The sequence below is a fragment of the Heterocephalus glaber genome, unplaced genomic scaffold, assembly GCF_053883595.1.
Source record: "Heterocephalus glaber isolate CG9 unplaced genomic scaffold, H.glaber_assembly_v1.0 deba00001463, whole genome shotgun sequence".
Classification (NCBI taxonomy): Eukaryota; Metazoa; Chordata; class Mammalia; order Rodentia; family Bathyergidae; genus Heterocephalus; species Heterocephalus glaber.
The window spans coordinates 5,153,572-5,179,114 of NW_028258310.1; the positions used below are offsets into that span (position 1 = coordinate 5,153,572).

At 38.2% G+C, this 25,543-nt stretch overlaps 1 protein-coding gene across 2 annotated transcripts in view; it reads left to right on the forward strand.

Annotated features, from left to right (window-relative positions):
• The window catches only part of Lmnb1 (lamin B1), a 56,837-nt gene that overhangs the window by 25,621 nt on the left and 5,673 nt on the right, over window positions 1-25,543 (forward strand). For both annotated transcript variants that reach the window (XM_004854454.4, XM_087180542.1), the window contains exons 2-9: window positions 3,143-3,299; window positions 3,898-4,023; window positions 8,100-8,270; window positions 9,298-9,423; window positions 13,857-14,077; window positions 14,939-15,164; window positions 16,717-16,821; window positions 19,387-19,506. In XM_004854454.4, coding sequence (XP_004854511.1) covers window positions 3,143-3,299; window positions 3,898-4,023; window positions 8,100-8,270; window positions 9,298-9,423; window positions 13,857-14,077; window positions 14,939-15,164; window positions 16,717-16,821; window positions 19,387-19,506 — 1,252 coding nt within the window. The remainder of the gene's footprint in view (window positions 1-3,142; window positions 3,300-3,897; window positions 4,024-8,099; window positions 8,271-9,297; window positions 9,424-13,856; window positions 14,078-14,938; window positions 15,165-16,716; window positions 16,822-19,386; window positions 19,507-25,543) is intronic.

Sequence of the window (25,543 nt, forward strand, 5' to 3'; positions counted from 1 at the left end):
TATAATAATTGAATAACCAACTGCATATAGAGAGTATTCTTACAGGCCTCAGGAGGGGATAGGGATGTGTTAGAGAAAGTTAATGGTGCTAGTTCTATTGGAGAAAGCACAATTATATTTTATTACTAATGCTAGCTCTGTTAAATCTTGAGTCACTTGTATAGAATGTAAATAGGAATGTATATGTATTTTTTCTTTTCTTTTTTTGTATACGTATTTTTTCAAGCTGATTATTTCTTTAATGGTTAGACAGTTGATTAGATAGCTTGATTTGACTAGTGAAATTCAAGCTTATGTAAATAAAAGCTTTGTTAAAGGAGGAAATTCTTAAGATAAAGTGTAACTGCATTATATAAAACTGCTTGTTTTTCTGGCTGCAGTTGGAGTTTTGGAGCTTGTGTAAAATATCTAAAGGAAATGGATATGTTTTATGACTTATTGTCAGGAGCGTGCATATTTCCAGCATTAGAGTTACATGTTGAATTTAAATGAAAACACTGGAAGGTCTCTTTATCTGGAGGCACAAATGGTTTAGCTAGGCAGGTCAATAACACTGAACAAACCCAACCAGGAAATGCAATCAAAAGAAAAATGTATTCCAATATCTTAACTGATACCTTCTAATAGCTTTAGATTCCTATCTAAATTGTAGTCTTTTCTGGGTCATTGTCAGTTGTAATTCTGTGCTCAAGTGACAGCTGCAGGACATTAGTATGTGTTGCTTTAGGATGTCAGTTCTGCAGGTTTTTGCACTTTGACCAGGTACTGTAACTACATTTGGACTTTCCATGTCATATTTAATTAATGAAAAATAATAATAAAGTTAGAAAATTAATAAATTATGTTCAAAATATTGCTGGGTGTAGTGGCCACACACCTGTATTCCCAGCACTCAGGAGACTGAGGCAGGAGGATCATTTGGGAGGCCATCCTGAGCTACATACTGAGATCAAGGCCAGTCTCAAAAACAACAAAAAACTCAAAATGTTACCTCAGTGCATGCCTCCGTGGTATTGGCAGGTCATGTGATTTGTGGCTCTTATTTGATGGTGACTTGGGTATAATCTTATAAATTTTTTGTTTTTGTTTTTCTGGTACGGGAATTGAACTCAGGACCTTGGACTTCCAGGCAGGTGCAGTCCCACTGACCTAAATCTCCAGCACTTAATCTTGTAAAATTTTTAAGATAATTAATCTAGTCTTGGAAATTGGCAGGGAAATAGGGAGAATATTTAGGATTGAATTACAGAGGTAATGGAACTATCACAGTTACTGTTTTCTTCTTGAAAAAAGACATAGTATTTTATGTTCGATGAAAAAAGCAGGAAGGGATTTGGGGGTAGCTATGTAGTCGAGTTTTGTTTCCAGTGCTGGGAATCAAACCCAGGGCCTCATGTGTGTCAAACTTGAACTCTTAACACTGAGCTACACTCCCAGGCCTAGATTCTTTTAATGTTTAGCAAAATAGGCATTATCTGCAGGCTTCCTATATAGAAAATAAAGGACAAATAAGTATGGGCTTTGCCTTTAAAGACTTTGTTTCTTGATTTAGTTAAGCATAGCCATAAAGCACTGCTTGGAGTAGCATCACATTATCACCTGAGATTTAAACACTGAATGGCTCAGTAGTTACTCTGATTTGTTCTGTTAGTGCTGGGCTCAAACCCAAGCCTTCAAACATGGAGGACATGTGTTCCACCACTGAGCTGTGTCCTTAGCCCACACAATTAACTTTGAGTCAGTAGCTTTTTTAAGTTTTGTTTAATGGTGTACAAAAATAGTACTTCATGTTAAATCTTATGTGTTATGATATGTGTCCTATTATAACTTTGGTCAGTGGGATAAAATAGTGGCTCCTTAAAAAGCTTAACTTCATTCTTGAGGAGTCTGAACACCTAAACAAGCCATTTTAGCCACAAATTGTGACTGCATGGGATCCCTCCACCCCTTTTTAAACAGTTGGTCTTCCGCCACACACACTAGTTTCAGTTAAAGCCTGCCATCTAGTGGCCTTTAAAAAGACAGGATTTAGGGGGACATTTTTGTTAAGATTTTATACATACATGTATATGTATAGTTGCTTTATGATACCAAAATGAGTAACAAATCTCTTTAAATTATATTTTCTTAACATTTGGTCAGTTAATTTCTTTATTTTAATATTACAAAATTATTTAAAAATTGTTAAAGATTCCTCTTAGCTCATCCTCAAATGCTAGTAGTAAAAATACTCTTCTACAATAACAGTTTTAATTAAGAATACATACTAAGAATTTTGATATTAGTGAGGCTTTTCCCATGTAACTAATGATAACTGAATTATTTGAATGAAAGATACTGTCCTTTAAAATAATTGTTGGACAGACTATCTAAAAGAACTTGTAATTTTATAATAGCTCCATTTAATAAAAAGTAACATTTAGAGAAAAGTGAATCTCAATTAGCATTTCGTTTTTGGTAGCTAATAATATAAATTGAGATAATTTTTCTGCAAGGTATTAGGCTCTTATTTATAGTTTGGGAAATCTCAAATTATCTCTTATATAGGAAATGGAAGGTGCTTGAAAGCTTCCAGAGGTCAGTTATTTCTTATGGCAAGTGAATTTCTGTATGATATATCATTAAGTTATAAAATTATTTAAATTCTCATATAGTTAATCTCATTGTATATTTTGACTGATATCTTCTGTGTATCATGATTTATATATTTATTCATTGTATTTAAAAGTATACCTCCATTTCTTCAGACATACCTTTTCTCAGTGAGCCTCTTTATAGAACCAGGGCAAGAGATGTGCTTTTTTTTTTTTTTGGTACTGGGGATTGAACTTGGGTCCTTGCGCTTGCACAGCAGGCGGCAAAACCACTGAGCTAAATCCCTGGCCAAGAGATGTGCTCTTACTCAGAGATAACTTATACTGGACTTCTTTGATCCCAAGTCATTAATAATCGTGTCCTTGAAAGAGAATGTTGTTATCTACCAAAAACTCTAGATCTAATCCTCCTAAATTGCTTCTCTGCTTTTAGGAGGTTTGGGCAGCCCTTATTTAAGCTGCTTTTATTTTTCTCTTGAACAAGCAAGGAGAAGGCCTGAAGTCAGAGGTATAATTTGTGTCTGTGCTCTTTTTCAATTGTATTACAGTTATGCTAAGAAAGAATCTGATCTTAATGGAGCCCAGATCAAGCTTCGAGAATATGAAGCAGCACTGAACTCTAAAGATGCAGCTCTAGCTACTGCACTTGGTGACAAAAAAAGTTTGGAAGGAGATTTGGAGGATCTGAAGGATCAAATTGCCCAGGTAAGGCAAACTGCTTCTTCACTGTATTGGGCAGGTTAATTGCCATCTGTCTTAAGCTATGGTTCACCTGATTGATTTTATTTTTATTTTGGGGGGAACTTTATTTAAGCCTTTTTTTTGGGTAGCTTGCCTGAACAAGTCTTGAGGTAGCTAACATACAGAGTATGATTACCTCAGTCACGCTATCTGGATTATATACTCTTTCTCTCTTGTGCAAATACTTACTCTGTCTCTTACCCTCCAAGTATGCCATTATTGTACCAAAATGTGAAATGGCAAAAGAGATGTCCTAATGCTGTTCCTTTGAACACAAGAAGAAATGAAAGTGGTTGGCTAAAAAGCATTGATTTGCAAAGCATGAGTGATAGGAAGGTCTCTTCTATTTCCCTTTGGCAGTTATCAGTTTGATAGCTGACCTGCTAATGGTACTCTGTGTAGTAGACCAATAAAGGAACACAGTTCTGTGATAAAGGTTAAAATGAGGAATCACATTGATAAATATATAGGAACTATAATACATATTTGATTCATACATATCAAATTCATTGCTAAGTGACTTCTGTATAAATTTTATCACAATTCTTTTTCCTTGTAATAGTTGGAAGCCTCATTAGCTGCTGCCAAAAAACAGTTAGCAGATGAAACTTTACTTAAAGTGGATTTGGAGAATCGCTGTCAGAGCCTTACTGAGGACTTGGAGTTTCGTAAAAACATGTATGAAGAGGTAATTATATACAGTTTTACTTTTTAAAGGAAAAGACATACATAGTATAAATTATAAATACATTTTATTCATGATTCTTTCCCATTAGCAATGTATCAGATGGATATGATAAGATTTGGCGTTAGGAAAGAGTTTATATGTCAGCTGTTCAAGGTACTGCTGTTCAAGGTACTGTTGTTAAAACACTGCATCTGTGAATCTAATACAGTAAACAGATAAAATTTTACTTCATCTGACTTATAAAGGCTTGGTCACAGGTAATTCCTGTCACTATGTTTAAACATTTGTGATTTATTATCTAACACAGTTACCTACTACTTCCTAACAAAATTAACCTAGGACAGTGATGGCAAACCTTTTAGAAATGAGTGCCAAACTGCAATCTAAAATGTACTTATTTATCACAAAGTGCAAGCACTGCAATTAAACCTGAATACTGAGGTTTTAGTTTAGAAAAAACAACCCATGCATTAACGTCTTTTGTCTTATAAACAAACACGTGCCATAGGTTTACCACCACTGACCTAGAGCCACAGACCTGATTGATTGATTGGTTGATTGTCCTGGGTCTTTACATCAGGCTATAGTTCCTGCCCTTTTCTTAATTTTTTATTTTAAGATTGTCTTGCCAAGTCACTATGTTGCCCAGGGTGGGTTTGAACTTGCAGTACTGCCTCAGCCTCCTAGAGTTCTGAGATTATAGGTGCATGCCACTGTGCTCAGCTCAGCGTTAATGTCTGTAGGTCAGGAATCTGAAAGCTGCTTAAAGGATGGTTCTATTTCAGAGTCTCTTGAGGTTTCATTTAAGCTTTGATCCTGAGCTGGAGAAATTGCCTTGGACCTCACTCACATGAATGTTGGCAAGAGATATCAGTTCTGTGGCACATGGTTTCCACAGGGCTGCTCATTATATGTGGGGGGGGGGGCAAGACCAATGCAGAAGCTATATTATTTTCTATAAGCCAATCTCAGAAGTGACACACTGTTGCCATCTGTTGGTCATACACATGAACCCTGATACAGTATGGGGAAGCACATTATGCTTGGGTGTGAATGTGAGGCGGCAGCAATCATTGAGGGCCATCCTGAAGCATGGGAGTTCTCATCATTCATAGGTACACATGTAAAACCTGAAGTAGCATTTACATTTTTAACTGCTGTGATCAACGGGGCAACGATGCAACTATTGCCAAACTGGAAGAAATAAAATTAAAGAAAGGGGAATGTATATTCCCTTAAAATTGAAGAGGACTAGAATTAACCCAGGGAGAGGAGTATGCATTTAAGTATTGTAATGTTTTAGAAGTAGTGTAATTTTGAAAACAGTAAACTAACAGGGCCTGGGATTTAGCTCAGTGGTTTTGCCGCCTGCTGTGCAAGCCCAAGGACCTGAGTTCGATCTCCGGTACCAACAAAAAAAAAAAAAAAGAAGAAAGAAAGAAAGAAAGAAAACAGTGACTAACAATGATTTTAATACTAGGAATTCATTGTTGAAGTTACACTTTTTTAATTGGAAGAAAATATAACTTAATAGAAATCTGATCATTTTTATTAATAATATTTACCTAAATAGACATTGTTGATATCAAGAGCATTGGACAAGCAATCAGTTTCTTATTTAAAACAAAATACTGTTGCTGGGGATTTAGCTCAGTGGTTCCACTGCCCGCCTCACAAGTGCAAGGTCCCAAGTCAATCCCTGGTACCAAAAAAAAAAAAAAATACAATGTGTAAAATACTGTTATAGTGGACCCTTGAGTTATGACTGGCTTGACATATGAACAACTTGGGTTATGACTGGAATTTTAGTTTTAACTTATGACCAAAGTCTTGAGTTATACCCGAATCCTGGCCGCTTATGCTTCCAGATGGTTTCGGATACAGATTTAACCCTTAAAGAGTTCTGGAAGGAACACTACAGCATCCTTTCCTGTGTGGGGTTCATTGAGAATCCTGGGCCAGTGTCTCTCGAAGGACACTGAGATCTGCCTGTATATGGCAGAGAGACTTTGAAGGCTGTGTAGTGGAGCCTGAGCCTCCATTGACCAACTTGAGGTATAACCAGCCCTCGGGAACAAATTGAGTTCGTAAGTCAGGGGTTACTCTACCGTTATTTTTCTTCCAAGAAGTGGTATCAGTGAAATATTATATTTGAAAGGATAACTTGCAGCAAGCACTGTTACATAATAGTTGACAAATGTGACTTCATGAAAGCAGACTTTTATTGTGTGTTTTGTTCTTTTGGAGACAAGGTCTTGCTTCTAAGCTGGGCTTGAACGCATTTTATGTAGCCCAGGCTGGCCTCAAACTCCCGGCCATCCTCCTGCCTCACCCTCCCAAGTGCTGGGATTACAGGTGTGTGCCGACATGCCCAGCTTATTGTTTTGAGACAAGGTCTTGCCATGTACTGCAGGCTGGCCTTAAACATCTTTTGAACTCTCAACCCTCCTACTTAAGCCTTCTCAGTGCTGGGATTATAGGAATGAGCCACCACACAAGGTATGCAGTTGACTTATATTTTTGTTTTGCTTTGTCTCTCATCTGTTGTTATTGTTGACGTGTGTAGACAACCAGGAATATTTTTTCTTTGTAAAATCACAGTTTGTATATAAAATAATAATTCAAAAATGACATTAGTGGAACGTAATTTAATATTTTTAGAGTGGTTAACATTTCTGAATTTTTAATTTTTGCCTTTTTGAGAATGATTTTAAAATTTTCCTCTTTTTTTCCCACATTGAGGACACTATTCAGTGATTGTGCCAAACTTCCTCATTGTGAACAGTTAGGGAAGAAAGAAAAGACAGAGGGAGGTAGACAAAGGGTGCACTCTTAGGAGAGGCTCAGTATTTGTTGAACTAAAGTTTTCATTTGTGTGTTTTCATGACTTAAGTGTCATTTGCTTCATTGGACAGAATAGGGTCTGGGAAATTTATAGCAGAACTGGGATTTGAACCATGGTTTTCTGATTTATCCGATTCTGTCAAGTGTATTTTCCTCTGCAGTGATTAAGAGAAAGATGAGGAAATGTATAAAAAAAATATGCACTAAGGTACACAAAGAACTTTAGTGAGTTAAACATAATTATTGCCTTTAAAGATAATCTGTTGCATTTTTTTATAGCAAGAACCTAAATGAACATTTTATTCTTGGACTTACGTTCTTAGCCCCAGATTCCATATTTTAGTTTCCTAAACAGTAAAAGATCATTTCTATTTCATTCTTTAATAGTGAATTATCATATTTAGTTGAGTCAATCAAATAATATTAATAAGGCCCTATATCAGTTGCCATCAATAGCTTAACATCATTTAGTAAGAAATGTATAAATTGCTTGCCCTATCTATTACCGTGTCTAAGAAAATATTGTAAAAAGCCAAGCATAGTGGTATACACCTGTAATACCAGCACTTGGGAAGCTGAGGCAGGAAGATCACTGCAAGTTCAAGGCCAGTCTGGGCTACATAGTGAGTTCAAGATTACCCTGACCTACATAGCAAGATCCTGTCTCAAACCAAATACAAAACAAAGAAAATCTTGTAAATGTTGAAGTTGTCTGCCTGCAAAGTTTAACTTGCGATGCATCTCTTTTTCAGAGGTGTCTTTAAAAGGGTTTATCAAAAGCAGGTTAGAAAAACAATAACAGGGCCCGGGGGTTTAGCTCAGTGGTTCTACTGCCTGCCTCCCAAGCACAAGGTCCTGAGCTTGATCACCGGTACCAAAAAAAAAGAAAGAAAAACAGTAGCAGTTGTGTGTTTAATGTGGTGCCCTGTCTAGTTATTTATGCTGACATGGTACTTTAGTGGTAAATCATTGAGGCCACTCCTTGCCTTCAGGGAAATAAAGTAGGTATACTCTTGAAAAGAAATCGAAAACACTTGGAGCTCTGATTACTACCATTTATATCATTAGTTCCATCTAGAAATATTCTCACCTGAAAACTAAGAAGCAATGTGTATTCACATTTCCTAGGACAGGCAAGTGTGTAAAGCTTCACATGGCCTTGATGTCACTCAGACTTGTACCGGTGCAGCCATGGAGAGTAACTTGGATTTATATCATTTTTCTCCCCCCAGGAGATTAATGAGACCAGAAGGAAGCATGAAACGCGCTTGGTAGAGGTGGATTCTGGGCGTCAGATTGAGTATGAGTACAAGCTGGCTCAGGCCTTGCATGAGATGAGAGAGCAGCACGACGCCCAAGTGAGGCTGTACAAGGAGGAGCTCGAGCAGACTTACCATGCCAAGGTGAGTCCTCTCTTCAGAACTCCACAGTCACAGCACGAAGTAATGTTTTGTTCTGGTTTTTATAAAGTGATTTCCCTTAGTCATTGTGAATATAGAAAATGGATATTTTTTTAAAATGCAGTTTCCTATAAAAATACTACTAGAAATGGCAAGAGGAAAGTACAGTTATTTCACTTTTATTCTTATTACAGGTAAGGGCTTATCTTGTTTGTCCTGTTGGTCATTCATGTCATATTATAAGAGTTAAGACCCAAGCATCGGAAATACTTTCTTCCAACAAGGAAGAAGTAGTATTGGCTAGTGAAAGTGAGAGATCTATCAAGAGTACCTCCAGGTCTCTGTCACTGAATGTTGGGCATTGAGCTAGATGGTGAAGGAGCTAAAATTAGGATCAGTCACAGACTGTGGCTTTAAAAGGAGGCAGGGAAGACATATAGAAACATGTGCCCAACACACATATGCGCAAAATAGAATGCTGTGAGTATTTGGAGGAATAGGGTATTGTTTTTATTTGAGGGTTGTTTTGGGTTTTTTTGGTACTGGTGATCAAACTCAGGACCTTGCGCTTGTGAGGCAGGCAGCGGCACCACTGAGCTAAATCCCAGGTCCCTTGAGGAGCTATTTTTGCTTCTGAAAGGATTTCTGTCTGGTTTGAGGGAATCTATTCTGTGGTAGATTTGATGGGTTAGAGATACGGGTGGTGTTTTCCTACAGTATCACCACTGTCCAGTTGCTATAGTTCATTTACCTTATTAGCAGTATTATTCTAGGCATTAAAGTTTTAACAGTTGAAATATTGAAGTTATAAACTTTGGGTAAAAACTCAGTTATGTTAAAGTTCATATTTTAGGAAGTAAATCTATAAGTCTGCTGACAAGGTAATTCAGACGTCATCAAACTTCACGCTCTTCCTGTGTTTCATAAGCCAGTTACCAGCAGGACTTGAGTTTGAAATGCCTTGAGGTGAATCATGCTTCCTCATTTGTTCTAACTTACTAGATAAGACTATGTTTGCTGCTTCTTGTAGCTTGAGAATGCCAGGCTGTCCTCAGAAATGAATACTTCTACTGTCAACAGTGCCAGGGAAGAACTGATGGAAAGTCGTATGAGGATTGAGAGCCTCTCATCTCAGCTTTCTAATCTACAGAAAGAGGTAAGAAAGCAACTTCCCATAAGCAGAATTGGGCTAACTGGAAGGCCACCTCCACCAGGGTGGTCTGCCTGCTCTGGCTGTCACTCCTCCCTGTTTGTCACAGGTGATGATATTATCTTGCACCCTGGTTTTTACGGTGCTTTCCCAGATTTGTTTAATTTTGCATTGCATAAACATCCTGAGCAGATGCTGTTATTCCTACTGAGTGGACCTGAGGGCTGGATGTGGTAATTTATTCACTGGACCTATCCTAGAACTCAGGATTTCTGTGGCACCTGTCAGCCTCCTCTCTACAGACTGTTCTTCCTGACACATCTTTTTTTTTGTCATGTCTAGAAAACAACATGAAGGAAAAATATGTAGAAATTCATATTGTGGGTGCTAAATGCTTTTTGTTTGTAGACAGATTCTCTTTGTGCTTGAAATACTTAATAATTAGGATCTTGTGATACAGCATTAATTTTTGTATTCATTAGGAATTTAGGGGCTTCCTTGGTTTGCCTAAGTGGCAAATGATTGCATTACTGATTGTGTTGACTGGTAGCCTGGGAGTACATGGTGTGGTGTGCTCCAGGTATAGCTAAAAGAGGTGGACATGGCTTCAATTCTGTCACTCTAGGATAATGGTGATGAAGCTTTTAGAGACAAATGTCCAAACTGCAATCCAGAACCTACTTATTTATCGCAGAGTGCCAACACTGCAATTAAACCCGAATACTGAGGTATTAATTGAGAAAAAGCAACTAATACATTAACATCTCTTGTCTTAAAAGAAAAACAGCAATGCATACCATAGGTTCACCATCACTGGTCTAGGGTGATGTCAGTATGGGTACCAAAGTACATATACAACCATGTAAGTATTTAGTATTATTTTGTAATTTACTACTCAGTTTAGTTACTTGGGAAGTAAAACGTCAGCTTTTATTAAAAGGTGGAAATCTTGTTTTGTATTTTCCATGTAAGAATAAACTATTAATTTATTCTTTTTTTTTTCCTTAAGTTCTTTATTGGTACATCTTAGGTATACAGTATGTTTACATTTATCATTGGGAACTTGTACCTGTACATGATGTATCTTGGTTCTTATTTTTTCCCTATTCCCTGCCCTCCCTTCACCCCCTCCACCCTTACCTATTTACAAAGACTTTGTTTCCATTTTTTCCTTTTCTCATAATTTTTCCTTTCCCTTCTTTCCTTTCCCCTTCCCCTCCCACTTCCCCTATCCCTTTGGACCTTTTCTTCCTATTTCACATTATCAATTATTTGTTTTAATCATTTTAATCCTTATTTACACTTTCAGTTTCTCGCACCAGAGAAACTATTCGGTATTTACACTTGTGTGTTCTATTTATTTCACTTAAGAGTATCGCCTCAATGTTAATTTATTCTTGATTAGGCTTTCCCTTTTTGTCATTTTATTTTTAGTAAATCTTTTTCTAATTATAAAGCTAAAGCCATTTATTGTACAAATTTAGAAAACAGCAGAAAATTAATCACATAAAACAGGCTGATTTGAAAAGTTAGTTACCTGAAAGTTATATTGCCTATCATGAATACTGTATTGGAATATAAAACCTTAAACATTATTTGACAGCTATTTTATCCTGATAATATTTTGTTTTCATGGAATAATTGAGCTGGAAGGAGTTGAGTGACTGGCCCAGAGGTTGCAAGCTAATAAATGAGTTTCCTCATTCCCAGTTTTTCCCTTTATACCTACTTCTCTTCAAAGATTTTCTTTCTTTCTTTTTCTCTTTGGGGGTTGGGGGGCGATAATCAGGAATCAAACTCAGGACCTTGTGCTTGTGAGACAGGCATGGTCCCACTGAGCTAAATGCTCAGCCCTCAAAGATTTTCTCTTAGAAATTTAACAGATACGTTGTTTTCCATTGTACCATCTGTCTTAGTCCTTTTGGGGCGGAAATACAGAATTGGTAGCCATGATAGCAGGAATGTATTTCTTATAATTCAGTCCAGTGAAGTCCAAAGCCAAGCCACTGCCAGAATGGGAAGGTGATGAGGGCCAGTTTCCTGATGTCTGGTGATGCCTTTTTGTTATGTCCTCAGTGGAGGGAGGTCAGATAAGCTCCCTTGGGTCTATTAAATGAGTGCACTGATCCCAAGCACAGGGGTTTGTCCTCCTGAGATCTAGCCAACACCCCGAAGGTCACATCTCTTAATATTGTCATGATAGAAGTTAGGATTCAATGTGTGAACGGGGGGGCGGGGGGATAGCACTATTTTAACAGGTACTTTCTAGAGATAGGCTTTTCTGGTCTTATACTGAGTTGAATACTGACTGCTTTTCTCCATTTGATAAGTCATATTTTAGTTATTACCTCTACTTTACTTTTAGTTGTTCCTATCTCTTTCACCTGTTTGGCTATGCTTAATTCATTTGATTGAACTTGGTACAGATGTTTTTTCTTGAGATTGATCTTCATTTTACAGAGTTGTCTGTGGTTATAATAGGGTTTGGCTCTGAAACTTGTAGTTAGGTCTTCTGATGTAGGCTCACAGTTTGTTCCGTTTGCTTATTAATTATATTCCCATCTTTGTTGGTATTTTTTATCATATAGTGGTTTTAGACAATGTTAGGCTTGTCTCTTGTCTCTGGGTGTTTTTAGGAGCCAGCTTCTTAGCAAATAAGAGATGTACTTCCTTCAGCCAAAATAGCTTTTAATTTCTTTGGGCGAAGGGAATTTTTTTATTCTATTCGTTATTGGTAGCAGATTTGATGATAAAGAATATATTTTATATATATTTTATTAGTGGGCAAGTTTTAGCCTTAAAAAAGTCATCAAAAAGAAAAAAGTGATTTTAACATTTTCCTGTCATAATAATACAGTATTGTTGTTCAGTCATGCACGTTTCCTCATTCTACCTGTTAGGCCATAAGAGTTTCCTTTTGGTTATATGACTCATGTTAGTGGAGGACTTCTTAAATTTTACTTAAAATTGACATTGCCCTTAAGTTTGACTTTAGGAGCTGTGTTTGAATATGTAGATGATAGCAGTATTATGTTTTATTTTTTTATCTATATATCTATCTATTTTTGTACTGGGGATCGAACTCGGGTCCTTGTGCTTGCGAGGCAGGCGGCAGAACCACTGAGCTAAATCCCTGGGTGTTTTATTTATTTTTTAAAATAAATTTTATTTTATCCCATTCCTTCCCTCAAGCCCCCTCCCAGTGTTTCAGAATTAGGAATTTCATACATTGCTTACAGCATTCTTAGATAACCCTACATTGGCCAAATTAATTGTTTGGCCAGAGACTGCTTTCCTTGAGGGAGAGTACACAGTTACACTTCAAAAGCACCTCTGAGGCGTCTGTGGTGGCACACTCCTGTGAGCCTGGTTACTTCGGAACAGGAGATAAAAGCAGGAGGATATCTCCTACTTGAGGCCAGCCATAGCAATTTAGCAAGAGCCTGTCTCAAAATGAAAAGGGGCTGATGTTGTAACTGTGCTAGAATTCTTGCCTAGAGTGTACAAGGCCTTCAGTTTGAGTACTACTGCACAAACAAGAGCCTGGCTTTTGTTTTTCTAATATCCAGACTCTGGCAACTTTTATTGCAGCTAGACCACCATAAACTCGTATGATTGTGTTACAAATTATAAAAAATTCAAGACCACTAATACCTATCAACTTTTAACAATAGAGGCAGGATCTTAGAGATAATCTGGTTTGATACTATTAAGATAGTCTAGGATTATCTTGTAATTTCTCTACCCCAGCCCTAGAATCATCCATTTCTCCAAGAAGTCCTGGTTCTTTTTATTAGAGTTATATAGAAATTGGGATCTGGGCTCATTGGTATGGAGGTGTCATTACTTCTGGGCCCTCTCACAATGAACATAACTATGTAAGTAATATATGTATATAATCTACTGCACGTGTACACACATATCTGCTTTTCTCTAATCATACCTGTCTTTTTCTTTGAGAGAGGAGAGAGAATGGAGACAGAGGGAAAGGAGAGAAGGGAGAGAGGCAGGAGAGGAAAGAATAGAAAGGAGATAAGGGAGGGGAGAGTGATAACAACATGTGTTTATATTAAACTAATATAAGTAAGTTGAGTTCAAGCAGATAGCTCTAACTTCTACTGGTGAATCTGATATCACCAGATTCATTTTTGGCTTCCTTTCTGACCTATCTATAATTTTTTTGTCTGAAGAAGAAGCCTGATTTCTACTCTCAGTTCATTTATTTCTTGAGCCCCCAAATATTGTCTAAAACAGTTTAAAAATTTTGTATCTGTACCCCTGTGAAGAATAAGTTTACCAATAGGAGAGCACTGTTTATTACAATGTGTGGTTTCTTTTATCTGTAGCCTTCCAGATTTAATATTTGCATTGTAGGTTAGGTGCCTTGTGCTAATGTTGCAATGTTCCTAGAAAGTAAATGTGTTTCTTTGAATCTGAAGTCTAGAGCATGTTTGGAAAGGATTCAAGAGTTGGAGGACTTGCTTGCTAAAGAAAGAGACAACTCTCGTCGCATGCTGACTGACAAAGAGAGAGAGATGGCGGAAATAAGGGATCAGATGCAGCAACAGCTCAGTGATTATGAGCAGCTTCTGGATGTGAAACTAGCCCTGGACATGGAGATCAGCGCTTACAGGAAACTCCTGGAAGGTGAAGAAGAGAGGTGAGGCCCTCCAGAGTCACCTCACCTTATCCACCTCTAGCCTCTACTCCTTTTAAGGAAAAGTAAAAAAAATTTTAATAATTAAGGCAACTCTAAATATTTTCTCTCATTTCTTGAAACAGCAAGGTGTAAGTGTAGTAGTTGATCAGGGAGTTTTAGTTGAAATTTTAAATATTGGAATTTGTCAGGATGAACTCTTGAGACTTTAAATGTTTTGGTGATTTAATATGTTGGAGAATACCAGATTTGCTGAAAGAGACTTTATAGTTATATTTCAAATCTGGTTAGCATAAGATCCTTTTAATACCTGTCCTTGGAAAGAGAAGTGGCTGGTAAAGGTTAAAAAGCCAGTCAAGCTGCGGGGAGGGGTATATGGCTCAGTAGTAGAGCACTTGCCTAGCATGTGCAGCCCTGGGTCTCATTCCCAGCCCAGCAAAAATGAAGACAAAAGGTGAAAAGGTAATCCATTTCAAAAGCAATCAATTATGTACACTGTAACTGTAAGAAAATACAGGCATGAAAAGAGAAAAAAGTATAGTGAATACAATAATGACTATAGAAAGAAGGGTAGATAAAATGATTAGCTCAGCCATCATGTTTTCCAAACTTTTTGTTTATGGTTACATTACTGTTTTCTTAGAGAAACAATTCAAATTACTACTCTTTTTAAAAACAAAATTGATGGGGGGCATCTTAGGATAAATAAATGTCTTCTTAGTTAAGATGTTAATCACGTTGTCTAACAGATTTGTCAGTAATGTCTCACTTTAGAAATGCCTGTCTAGGATGTTAACCCTTTAAAGAAAATTTAGGTAAGAAGGGTGAGCACTTCACAAAGAATACTTTCTTTTCCCCATGCAGGTTGAAGCTCTCTCCAAGCCCTTCTTCACGTGTGACCGTGTCCCGAGCGTCCTCCAGTCGCAGTGTACGCACCACTAGGGGAAAGCGGAAGAGAATCGATGTAGAAGAATCTGAGGCAAGCAGCAGTGTTAGCATCTCGCATTCTGCCTCAGCCACTGGGAATGTGTGCATTGAAGAAATAGATGTTGATGGGAAATTTATTCGCTTGAAGAATACTTCTGAACAGGTAAAAAAAAAAAAAATAGACTCAATTTTTTTCCAGCAAGGCTTTCCAGTTTGCTGGGCTATTACATAATGGTAATAGTGCTTCATTTTTATTTGGATTTAGTGAGTTTTCACAGAGTAAGGTTTTCCTTTCTCTATGAAATAAAGTAAAAATTAAAATAGGCTAAGGAAGAGGTATGGTGCCCCTTGCGGTTTAAAAATTTTCTTTGTTAATCCTTCTTTTGCAGTCCGGGGTTTTTTCCCATTTGATCATTTTGTCACAGTGGCCTTCCCAAGGAGGAGGAATTACTCTGCTATATAGCCAGAAAAGTGTAAACATTACAAGGATTTTGTGAAAATGGTGACTGTTCTTTCATGGGGATTAATAAAAGCTTTATGAAAGAAGGAACTATGAGCTCAAGCTCAAGTTAAAGGAGTATTTGTGTCTAAATGAACAAATGAACATTAGACTTGATTTATATCAAAGTAGTATGAAGCCCTATCTTGAAGTAATTTGCTTAAAAGTGAACATAAAATAAGCATAGCAGGGATTTCTGAAGTTAGAGTGTGGGCTTTCCAGAGTGTAGTTGTCCTGGCTGAGGCTTTGAAAGTGTGAGATGATACTGGAAGAAAACATGGTCAGGGTTGCAGTGGGATGGATGTATATCTATCACTTCCTAATGTGTATATTTAAGGTCTGCTAAAAATTATTGTGAACATCACTTATATTATTATAAATATTACACCTGTCTTGAATATAGACGAGAAAGAATTGGAAAGAGCAAAGGAGCTCTAGCATTTCCAGTACTAAAGAGAATATCTTGACTAAGGCCTCTTGGTCACAACTTTTAAGAGCAGAATGGCTTCTATTGTGCTATTGTTGTCATTCTACTGTTTTTCCAAAGGCATAGTGGCCAGATATGGGACTGTTCCCGAGCTGACCTTTAGCCTAATTTACTTTTCTTTGAGTTCAAGTTGGATATAAATGACTGTAGCTAATTGCTTCACTGTCCTGCATCTTTCCTCATTTGTCAGGCAGCTCTGGGATCTAGGGACCAGAGTTGGTAGCTGTCAACTAGGTCTAACTCATTGCATCACCAGCTTGGTTTTGAACCTTTCATACTTTGAGGTAAAAGAGCTAAGTAGGGGAAGAAGCACAAAGATACAGTGAACAAAGGACAGATTTTCTTTTGTTTTAAGCTATTAGAGTTATCTCTTAAAAGCTTAAAGTCATCAAATACTAGGTGTTTGTAATTGTGATTATAACACTGTTGTAAATTTGAAAGACCTACCTGATATTTGGCAGTAAATGTGACTAATTTGGTTTAGTTCACACCCCTTTTAGTTTTGTCCTCTTTAAAATTAAGTAGTTACTAGTTACTGTGGCAGTGTTGAAGTTACTGTTTACTGAATGACAAAATTGTATTTTCTTTTTATGGTAGGAAAATAAGAATCATGGGAAGATATCCATAGAGCTACCTTAGTTTAAAAGACTCATGGACTCCTGTATTGAATTGTTCCTTAACCTTGTTTATATTTAAAGTAACCTTGTTCTATTTTATTTTGTGAATAAGGATCAGCCAATGGGAGGCTGGGAGATGATCAGAAAGATTGGAGACACATCCGTCACTTATAAGTATACCTCACGATACGTGCTGAAGGCAGGCCAGACTGTTACAGTAAGTGAGCTTAGTCACCATTTAGTTTAATTTTATTGTCTGAAATAACAGATGAAGTAGTTCAAAACATTTTTGGCCTGCAGAGAAGCATTTTAGAAATGGGCATTAAAACATCTTTCATATTATTAAGGCATTACAAGTGCTATTAAAGATTTAAAAAATTCTGTCTTATTGAGAGTGGTGAAAGGATTAACCTTTGAATTCTTTTTATCTTGTCTAGTAGATATAAAATAGCTGTCTCTAGATATAAAATAGCTGGTAGCCTCATTTAATTCAGGAGGTATTGCTTAGCTTGAAGAATTCTTAGGAATTTATCACTAGCATGGACCTACACAGCAATCACTAGTGGCCTTGGGTGAGCTTTAAAATTACGAGTAATAATTTGGTGTCCAGGTCTTGTCTCACCCTTAGCTGTCTATCTCTAGGGTTGGTGTAGGGTCTTAAACAACAGTCCTTCCATGATAGCCCCCTAACAAGAGAGACATGGCTTTTAGATATGGTCTAAGGCTCTCCATTTGGAGACATGGGCTGGGTGGCATTCTGATTGTTTTGACTCCTCCGCTGCAGCCTGTTGGCGAGTCCTAGGATGCCACCTGTAACTTACTCTTTGAAGAAGCATGCATCACTGAGCAAATCAGAGATTGCTTTCACTTAATAAGTAGATTTAATAAGCAATAAAATATGTTAACCTTGATACTGCTTTCAAAGAAGGTACAGTGGAGAACTCTGTTAAATAATATAATGCATTCTTTTCTTCAGTACCTCGCATTAAATGTGAATAAGCTCTTTGGGATATGGTAGTGATAAGTGATGCTTCTTTAACGTTGTTCAAGCCATAAGCAAAGATCAATTTAAAATTCTAGAACAGAGACATGATAACCCTAGGTGAATAACTTTAAATTGTCTTGTAGCTATGTTTTAAAAGTAAAATAGGTATGAAATAAATTTTAAAACTATATTTTACTTAATATGCCCAAAATATTATCATTTCATCATGTAATTAGAAAAACAGAATGTAACATACCTGACTAGTAAGGTTTTTTTATAAGTCTTTGAAATTTGGTGTATTTTTACCCTCATAGCACATTTCCATTTGCCTACCATATTAAATGTACTAAGAAGTTCACATAAGGCTGCTCTATTGAATGATATAGTTCTAGAAATACTAGTTTTGGATTGAATTACCAGCAAGATCACTGAGATTTTATGGTAATTATTAGCATTAACCCAGTCTGTGTGATTCTATATAGATTAGTGGAAATTGGCCTAGATCCAGTTCTGTTTTTCAGTTACATCCCAGTAAATGCTGCTATCCATTTGAAATACTGATGGATGATCTGGGAGCTTCAAATGAACATTTGAAAAGGAAAGGTCTCTCCTAATTGGTATTAAATATGCCTGCCATCTCTAGTATATAATAATTAATGGAGGGCCAGGGTTGTAGCTCAGTGATGCTGTGCCTGCCTGGCAAGCGCAAGGTCCTGAGTTCAGTCCCCAGTATCTCCCACCTCCATTAATGGATTGCAGGCTTTTCTGGGTTTGTTTGGTTTTTTTTTTGGGTACCGGGGATTGAACTTGGGTCCTTGTGCTTGTGCAGCAGGCGGCGAAACCACTGAGCTAAATCCCCACCCCGCTTTTCTGTTTTTTCATATGATCTTTGGAGAAGATCAGTATATCCATATATAATTTAGGAATTTGCCCTCATAGAGGTATTGTAGTGATTTATCCTGTGTTTAAACCTAGGTTTTCTGACTGCCGTATTTTCTCCATTCCACTTATTCTTTTCTGCCAATAAATACATTAAAAATTAGGCAGAATTTCTGGGCTGGGGGTTTAGCTCAGTGGTTCAGGCACCTGCCTCGCAAGCGCAAGGTCCCAAGTTCAATCCCCAGTACCAAAAAAAAAAAAAGAATAAGGCAGAATTTCTGTTAGAAAGGAAATTGTGGTTTTTGTTTGGCCTGTTTCAGTAGAAATTACATTTTCCTTTGAATAGTGGGTGATTTACCTATTTCCCACATTCCCTTTTGGAGCTCAGTCACACCCTGGGCATATGACTCTTTCTGGCTGGAGATACGTGTTTCCAGAAGAATGTTCTAGGTATGCTGTCTGGTGCAGAAGGTCTTACTTTCTGCTGTGGCAGCCAGAGGACACTGTAGAGGGGGATTAGAAGGCTTCTCCTTGGAAGAATGACCCATAGAACCTCTAGAATAATAGAAGGCTAAGGTTACTGAGTGGGCCTGGCCCTTTGGTATGTTGGTAACCCTTGTTCTTCACAATCCCACCTATCATCAGTACCATTTCTGTCCCATTTTATAGATGATAAATGTAAGGAATCTCAAGTTCAATTAATATGCAGAGTAATTAGGATGTCAGTGCAGGCAGCTTCATGTCAAGGCCCCATGTGTCAGCAAGTGAATTTATCAGATGAGGAAGCTGAGGCCTCCAGAGCTCTGGGAGCTACTTAACAGCAATTCGGAAGATGGGGCGGGGTTCACGTTTCATCATGTTGTGGTCAGTGCCATATGAGAGTGCTGGGTAGATTGATGTTCTTTGTCTCTTTTCCAGATTTGGGCTGCAAATGCTGGTGTCACAGCCAGTCCTCCCACTGACCTCATCTGGAAGAACCAGAACTCTTGGGGCACTGGTGAGGATGTGAAGGTTATATTGAAAAATTCTCAGGGAGAGGTATGGTCATTTTAACAGTATCACTACAATGTCAGATTCACTTGAAAGGTCATCATACAAGTATGATTTCTTCTCAAACAAATTGAAATGTGAAATAACTGCTTAGATCAAGGCTGCTAATGAGTAAATCAAAGTGAGTCAAAACTACAATTTTTAGGATAAATGTTAGTGTATCATAGAGTACATAGGTCCCAGAGGCCCATTATCTGTGTCCAGATATTTTGTCTCCACTGCACATTGGCTTTGTGACTTTGAGCAACTTCATTTCTCTAAGCTTTCTCATTTAAAAATAGCTATCAATATAGACAACATAGATGAGATAAATGAATGAGATAGTCCCTGGGAAGTGCTTATTTGGCATTGTACATTTATCTAGTAAATGCTTATATGATTGACCTCCTTACTAGCTCTCAGAGTGTTCTTGCAACTGTGAGCTTGATGATTGTAAGAGTATACATCTTTTCTGGTGTGTACATTTTTAATGTCATGCTTAGAATTCTTGTTACAGAACCTTACCTCCACTTGTGTGCACATACACAAGTCCTTACCAATAATAGTCTTAGAAATACCAATTTCCAGTTAGCAGCTTTGAAGCTGGTGAAGCTTGGCTTTATCCCTGTCTCTCCCTAGTTAGTAGTGTTACCCAGGTGGTGTACAAAATGTCATTGAGCCTCTATTTAGAGTTTAACAGTCCCTTCTCTTTTGTTGCTGTTGCCATGAGCATGTTCATAAAACTTACACTACGTGGTCTGTGCCTCTTACTTTCCTTTTAATTGTCATACACCTTCGCTATCCCTTTTTGTCTGCTCTGAGAGCTCTAGTTGGCTTGCTGGGAAGCCCTAGTGAATGCCTTGTTCCAGCATTCTTACTTGTTTTGATCTGTTTACCCAGTCTCCTGGATGAACAAGCTCTGTTGATACCTTGCAACAGAATCAGGTGTACACACCAGTCTGAGTGATGCTGAAGTATGAGGGAATGTTAGGATGGCAACTCTGATAGGGAGGCTGGCCGTATTTGTAAGTGCAGGGCTATGCATTTGGAAAATCCAGATAATCTGTTTTATGTCAGCTGCTTTGTCCTGAGAATACAGAAGGAAAGAAGTCACAGATCATTTCTGTCCTCATGAGCCTTCTGTTCTGGAGGAGTGGGGCAACCAGCAAATAAGATAAAGTGTTAAGAAAATTCCTGAAAAATGCAATCAAAGATAAGTTATAGTATCTTAAAAGATTCACCAAAGAGATCTATTTTACATAGAGTTGTCAAGGAAAGTCAGCTGTGAGGAGGTAATACCAGAGGCTAAACCGGAAAGATGAGAGCCAGCAGTTGAGAGAATGGAAAAAGTATTCCCAGATAGAGGGGACAAATGCAGAGGTCTTAAGGCAGGAATGAGTTCTTTGTTTTTTAGGAAAAGGAACCATGACTAACAGAGATGGGGTGAGGGTGAGGTTGTTGGATGTCTCTTAGGGAGAGTGGTATAAGATGAACAAGATGAAGAAAGAGCTTTTGCTGCTGTGCAAGTTGTTAGGGGGACAAATACAGGCAGAGACAAAGCAACTGAGGAGAGTAACTTAGGTTGTGAGGTATTTCTACGTCGAAGAGAAGTCAGCTAGTTGAAGAGATATATCGAAGGTAGACTTGGTAGGATGCACTGATGATGAGGTTAATTTGAAGGCCACTACAGAGACAGCAATTAATTTGAACCTTTAGTTTGTTTGCTTAGGTAACCAGATGGTCCTAGTCTTGAGGAATCTGCAGGAGGAACAACAGGTTCAGCAGGGAGGAAGGTTGAAAGGGAAATAAGAGACTTCTGGCCACATGAAGTTTGAGATGCCAGTAAGGTGTCCAAGGAAAGATTTCTAGAGGGCTGTTGAGTAGTAATTGGAAGCCCAAGCTGGAGATGTTTGGGGTCCTCATCACAGAGGCTGCATCTAAAGTTATGGTACTGGCTGACTGGAAGAGTTTGTCAGTCGAGAAGAGGGCCCAGAATTAAACCTTAAAGAATACTTACATTTCAGGAATAAGTTAGAGCAGAGAAGGGAAAGGTGAAGCCAGCAAGTAGCAGGAAAAGCAAGGAATGTGATATTGGGAAAGCCAAGAAAGGCGTCTGAAGAAGGCAGCAGCCAGCAGGTCTAATCTGTCCTCAAGGAGCTCCTTCTCTACCTGCAGAGGACCAGCAGCAGACCTCTCTGGCATTTGTCAGGGCTCTGTGTGTTAGAAGGAGCACATTGAGGGTGGGGAAATGTTTTGATCCAACTTGACATGGTGCCTGGCTCATAACAGGATTCAGTTAGACTGGATCTTCACTTAAGTTCTGAGAGAAAAAGGTAAATAACAGCATTCGTTATGGGAGTCTGAGGGGTTTGCGTAAGAAGTGGCCATCTTCCCATCCTACCTTGGCTGTAAACATCTGGCAAGAAGACTGCTCTGGATGAGGAATTTATTATCTTCTAAATGAGGAGTGCCCTCGATCTCAGAATGACAATGAAATGGCGTCTGATTTTTTTTTTTTTTTCCACTGTAGACCTCAGAACAGCTGTGATTTTGGGATGCATCTGGGAATTCATCTCCACATACATTATAGGTTGTCAGGGCACCGGGTAGTGTATACACAGATAGATGCTTTCAGTAATTTACAAACTTAAGGTCGCTGACTCTTCCTCATGTTCTGTGCTGAAGCCCTTGCGTACTTCTTACCCCAAGGAAGCATTTGGGAATCCTACTCAGCTGTGGTGGGTGCTACCACCCAACTGCTAGAATTAACTGCAGCTCTTATGTTCTTACCTCTCCCTGATGAGTGAAATTGGCAGAATATGTGTCCCTCAAAACATTGTTGAGTGATGATTTTGCTCAGATCCAAAAGCACCATTGAGTAGAAATACATAAATAGGCCTTGAGCATCTAGTCACCATACTGTTTTTTCCCTCTCAAAAAGTTGTTCTAAATTAGAACAGTTGTATAGAAGGATACTTGAATGCAGCAGCAGATACAATATAGAATGTCCTAAAGCAGTACTGTATTACTGTAGACATTTCAATGAAGCTACCTTGTTTCAGTTACTTTTCATTGCTGTGGCAAAACACCCAACACCAAGAGTTAAAGGAGGAGAGGTTTATTTCAGCTCACAGTTGCAGTCCATAGTCATCTGGTCCTAAGGCAGAGGGGTATCCCAGAGGAGAAACAGTCCATGGTAAGGAAGGCAGCAAGCAACAGCAGCACCTCCGTTTCCCTTTTATCCCATCCAGGTTTATAAGTCTTTTGGGTGGGGCTTCCCATTACCTACACCCATAACTATGTTAAACCAATTAGTGGACTAACTTAATCCACATTCACACACCTTAGATTGAGCTACCTCCCAAAAGCCCCATGTATGAACATATGAGGCTTTGGGGGGGACATCTAGATATAAGCCATAACACACCTAAAGCTTTCACTTGCCTTCGTATTTCAAACACTGAATATTACTTGGTTGTTTTGTCCATTCTTTTTAACAAGTGTACTGCCTTCTTTCTGCTGGGTTGTATATTAAGTGACTTCTCTCACAAATGAGAGTAAGTACGAATAAAGTTCTTACCTTTTTGATCATCAAATATTTTTGGCACTTAATTCTGTAAGACCACATTTATTTATTAGTAGGTACCAGACCATATTAGTGGCAATCTACAGGTATCCCCAATGATTACATTTGTGTAAGATTATAGGTAGTTGGCTTAAGTCAGGGTTTTTTTTTTTTTTTTTGGTACTGGGGATCGAACTTGGGTCCTTGTGCTTGTGCAGCAGGCGGCAAAACCACTGAGCTAAATCCCTGGCCTGGCTTAAGTCACTTTTTAAATATTTTTTTTCTTTTTGTTGGGGGATTGGGAGTGTCAAAAAATCCAATTAAACTGGCTTTAAAATAACGAGATTTTTTGGGGGTTCAAGTAATCAAAAATTTGAAGATAGTGGACTTGATTCAGTGGCTCACACGGTGTCCCTGAGGACCTGTTTTGTCTTCCTTCCAGGGTTGCCTTCCTCATGGATGATAGTTGCTGCCTGCTTCGTGGGAACGTCATTCCCATTCTTTTTGTGGGAAAGGGCATCTTCCTCCATGGGGTTCCTATCCTGGGCTGTGCTCTTGCTGCACCAACATTGGTCACATGCCTCTCTGAACAGGAGGATAGAGTCAGAGCTTGGCCCTTCTTTCCTCTCCTGTGGGTTGTATATGGCTCCTTACAACACATGTGCTCCATGATGGTGGAAGGACACCCATGTAAAACTGTGGGCTCATATTTAGGCACAGAGGTTGGGGGTGCTAGATTATTAAAACAGCACATGTCACCATGGTAATATATTTTTCTATGAAGGAAATAAAAGTAGGAAGCAGTCTCTCTGTATCTTCCAAAATAGAGACATAGCCGCAGCTTTTGAGTATGTAAATGATTATTTATGCATATGGAGATATATAGCAGTTGACTTTCCATCAACAAAAGATGGCCTTGATTTATAGCATCCGCCGATTTCTTTGGTGTAAATACTGTAACTGTGGCTGATTGTAGCTTCCAACATACGAAGAACACAGAATTGGCAAAGAGATGAGGTCAGTCACCTGGTGCCAGCTGGCCTCAGTGCAGTACTAAACAAAGTAGTGTGCTGTTAGTGCCCAAGGCTCTGAGTGGGGGAGGCTGGCCAATAATGCATTTAATGGGGGAGTGAAATCTGTCATGCAAGACTGTTTTACAGTACTTAAGTTTGAGTACTTTGCTGAGGGTGTGTGTCTGTTTGTGTGTGTGTGGTCTGATGTCTGTTAGCATCTTGGCTAATAATTTTCTGGATCTAAACTTAATTATTTTTCTCTCCAGATTTTTAGACATTATTTAGCACACTTGTTTTCCATGTAGGATTTCTGCATTAGATTAATTGCTTTTTAAATGTTTACAAATGAAAAGTGCTTAACAGTGGGGTTACATTTAAAAGTAGTTGTGTTGAGGTAATTCATATTTAATAAAGCTGGACAAGTTGCTGTTTTCTAAGCTACTCATTAAGGATCATAGTCTTTTTTTTTTTTTGGTACCAGGGATAAAACTCAGGACCTTGCACTTTTGAGGCAGTCAGCGGCACCACTGAGCAAAATACCTGGCCTGAGGTTCATAGTTTTAAGTTACATCATGACCCTTTAGAGCTAGTCCCGTATATAGGGTATATACCCTGCCAGAAGCTGCTGGAATGTGAGGATCTGTAAGATATCCTTGACTCTTTCCTCAGTTTAAGATGAATTGAAGAAGGTTGGATATTCTCAAACCATTTGAGTATCTTTTTTTTATTTATATGCTGCAGTCCCCTAGTTGCTATTTTGATGCAGTGAATTGTAATTGATCTGAGTCACATGCTTTTTTATTACTGTTAACTCACTTGAGATAGATGGGTTCTTGTAAAATGGCTGCATTTTGTAAAGGTAGACTGGTTTCACAGAATTGAAGTTTCTACCTAAGAGACTCAAGATGGCTCACCTTCCCAGTCCTGCAACAGTAATCACAGTCCCTGCAAAAAATCTGTCCTACTACTTTCATTTACAAAATATATCCTTAGACAAATGTCAGATTGAAGCCTCATTTCTCTCTCTTTCATTTGAGACTAGCTGTGCTGTGTTAAATTTCAGATAGGCTTTTGCAGAAGTAATTTTACTGTCTTCTGCTGTGGAGTTATCTTTCTTGAGTGACCTTAGGACAGGATACAGACTAAAATGAGATGCTTTGCAGCACTCTAGGACACACTCATTTACTAGCTGCCAGATCATCAGGTTAGCCTTGTGCTTAAACAAAAACACTGCTGCATTTGCACCACATCAGCATTCTCTACAGGAAAGTAATCTGTAGGAGACTTTCAGTAGAAAATGGAAATAGACTCTTTCTCTTGTACTCTAGTGAATGATAGATCTTTTTGGGTACAAAATGCATTGTGACTTCTCTAGTGTGTTATTAGTAATTAGTGCTAATCTATCTTGATTCCATTTCTTTTAAGAGGAACCAACTGTCGATAGTATGAAAGGGGCTTGTCCTTTTCA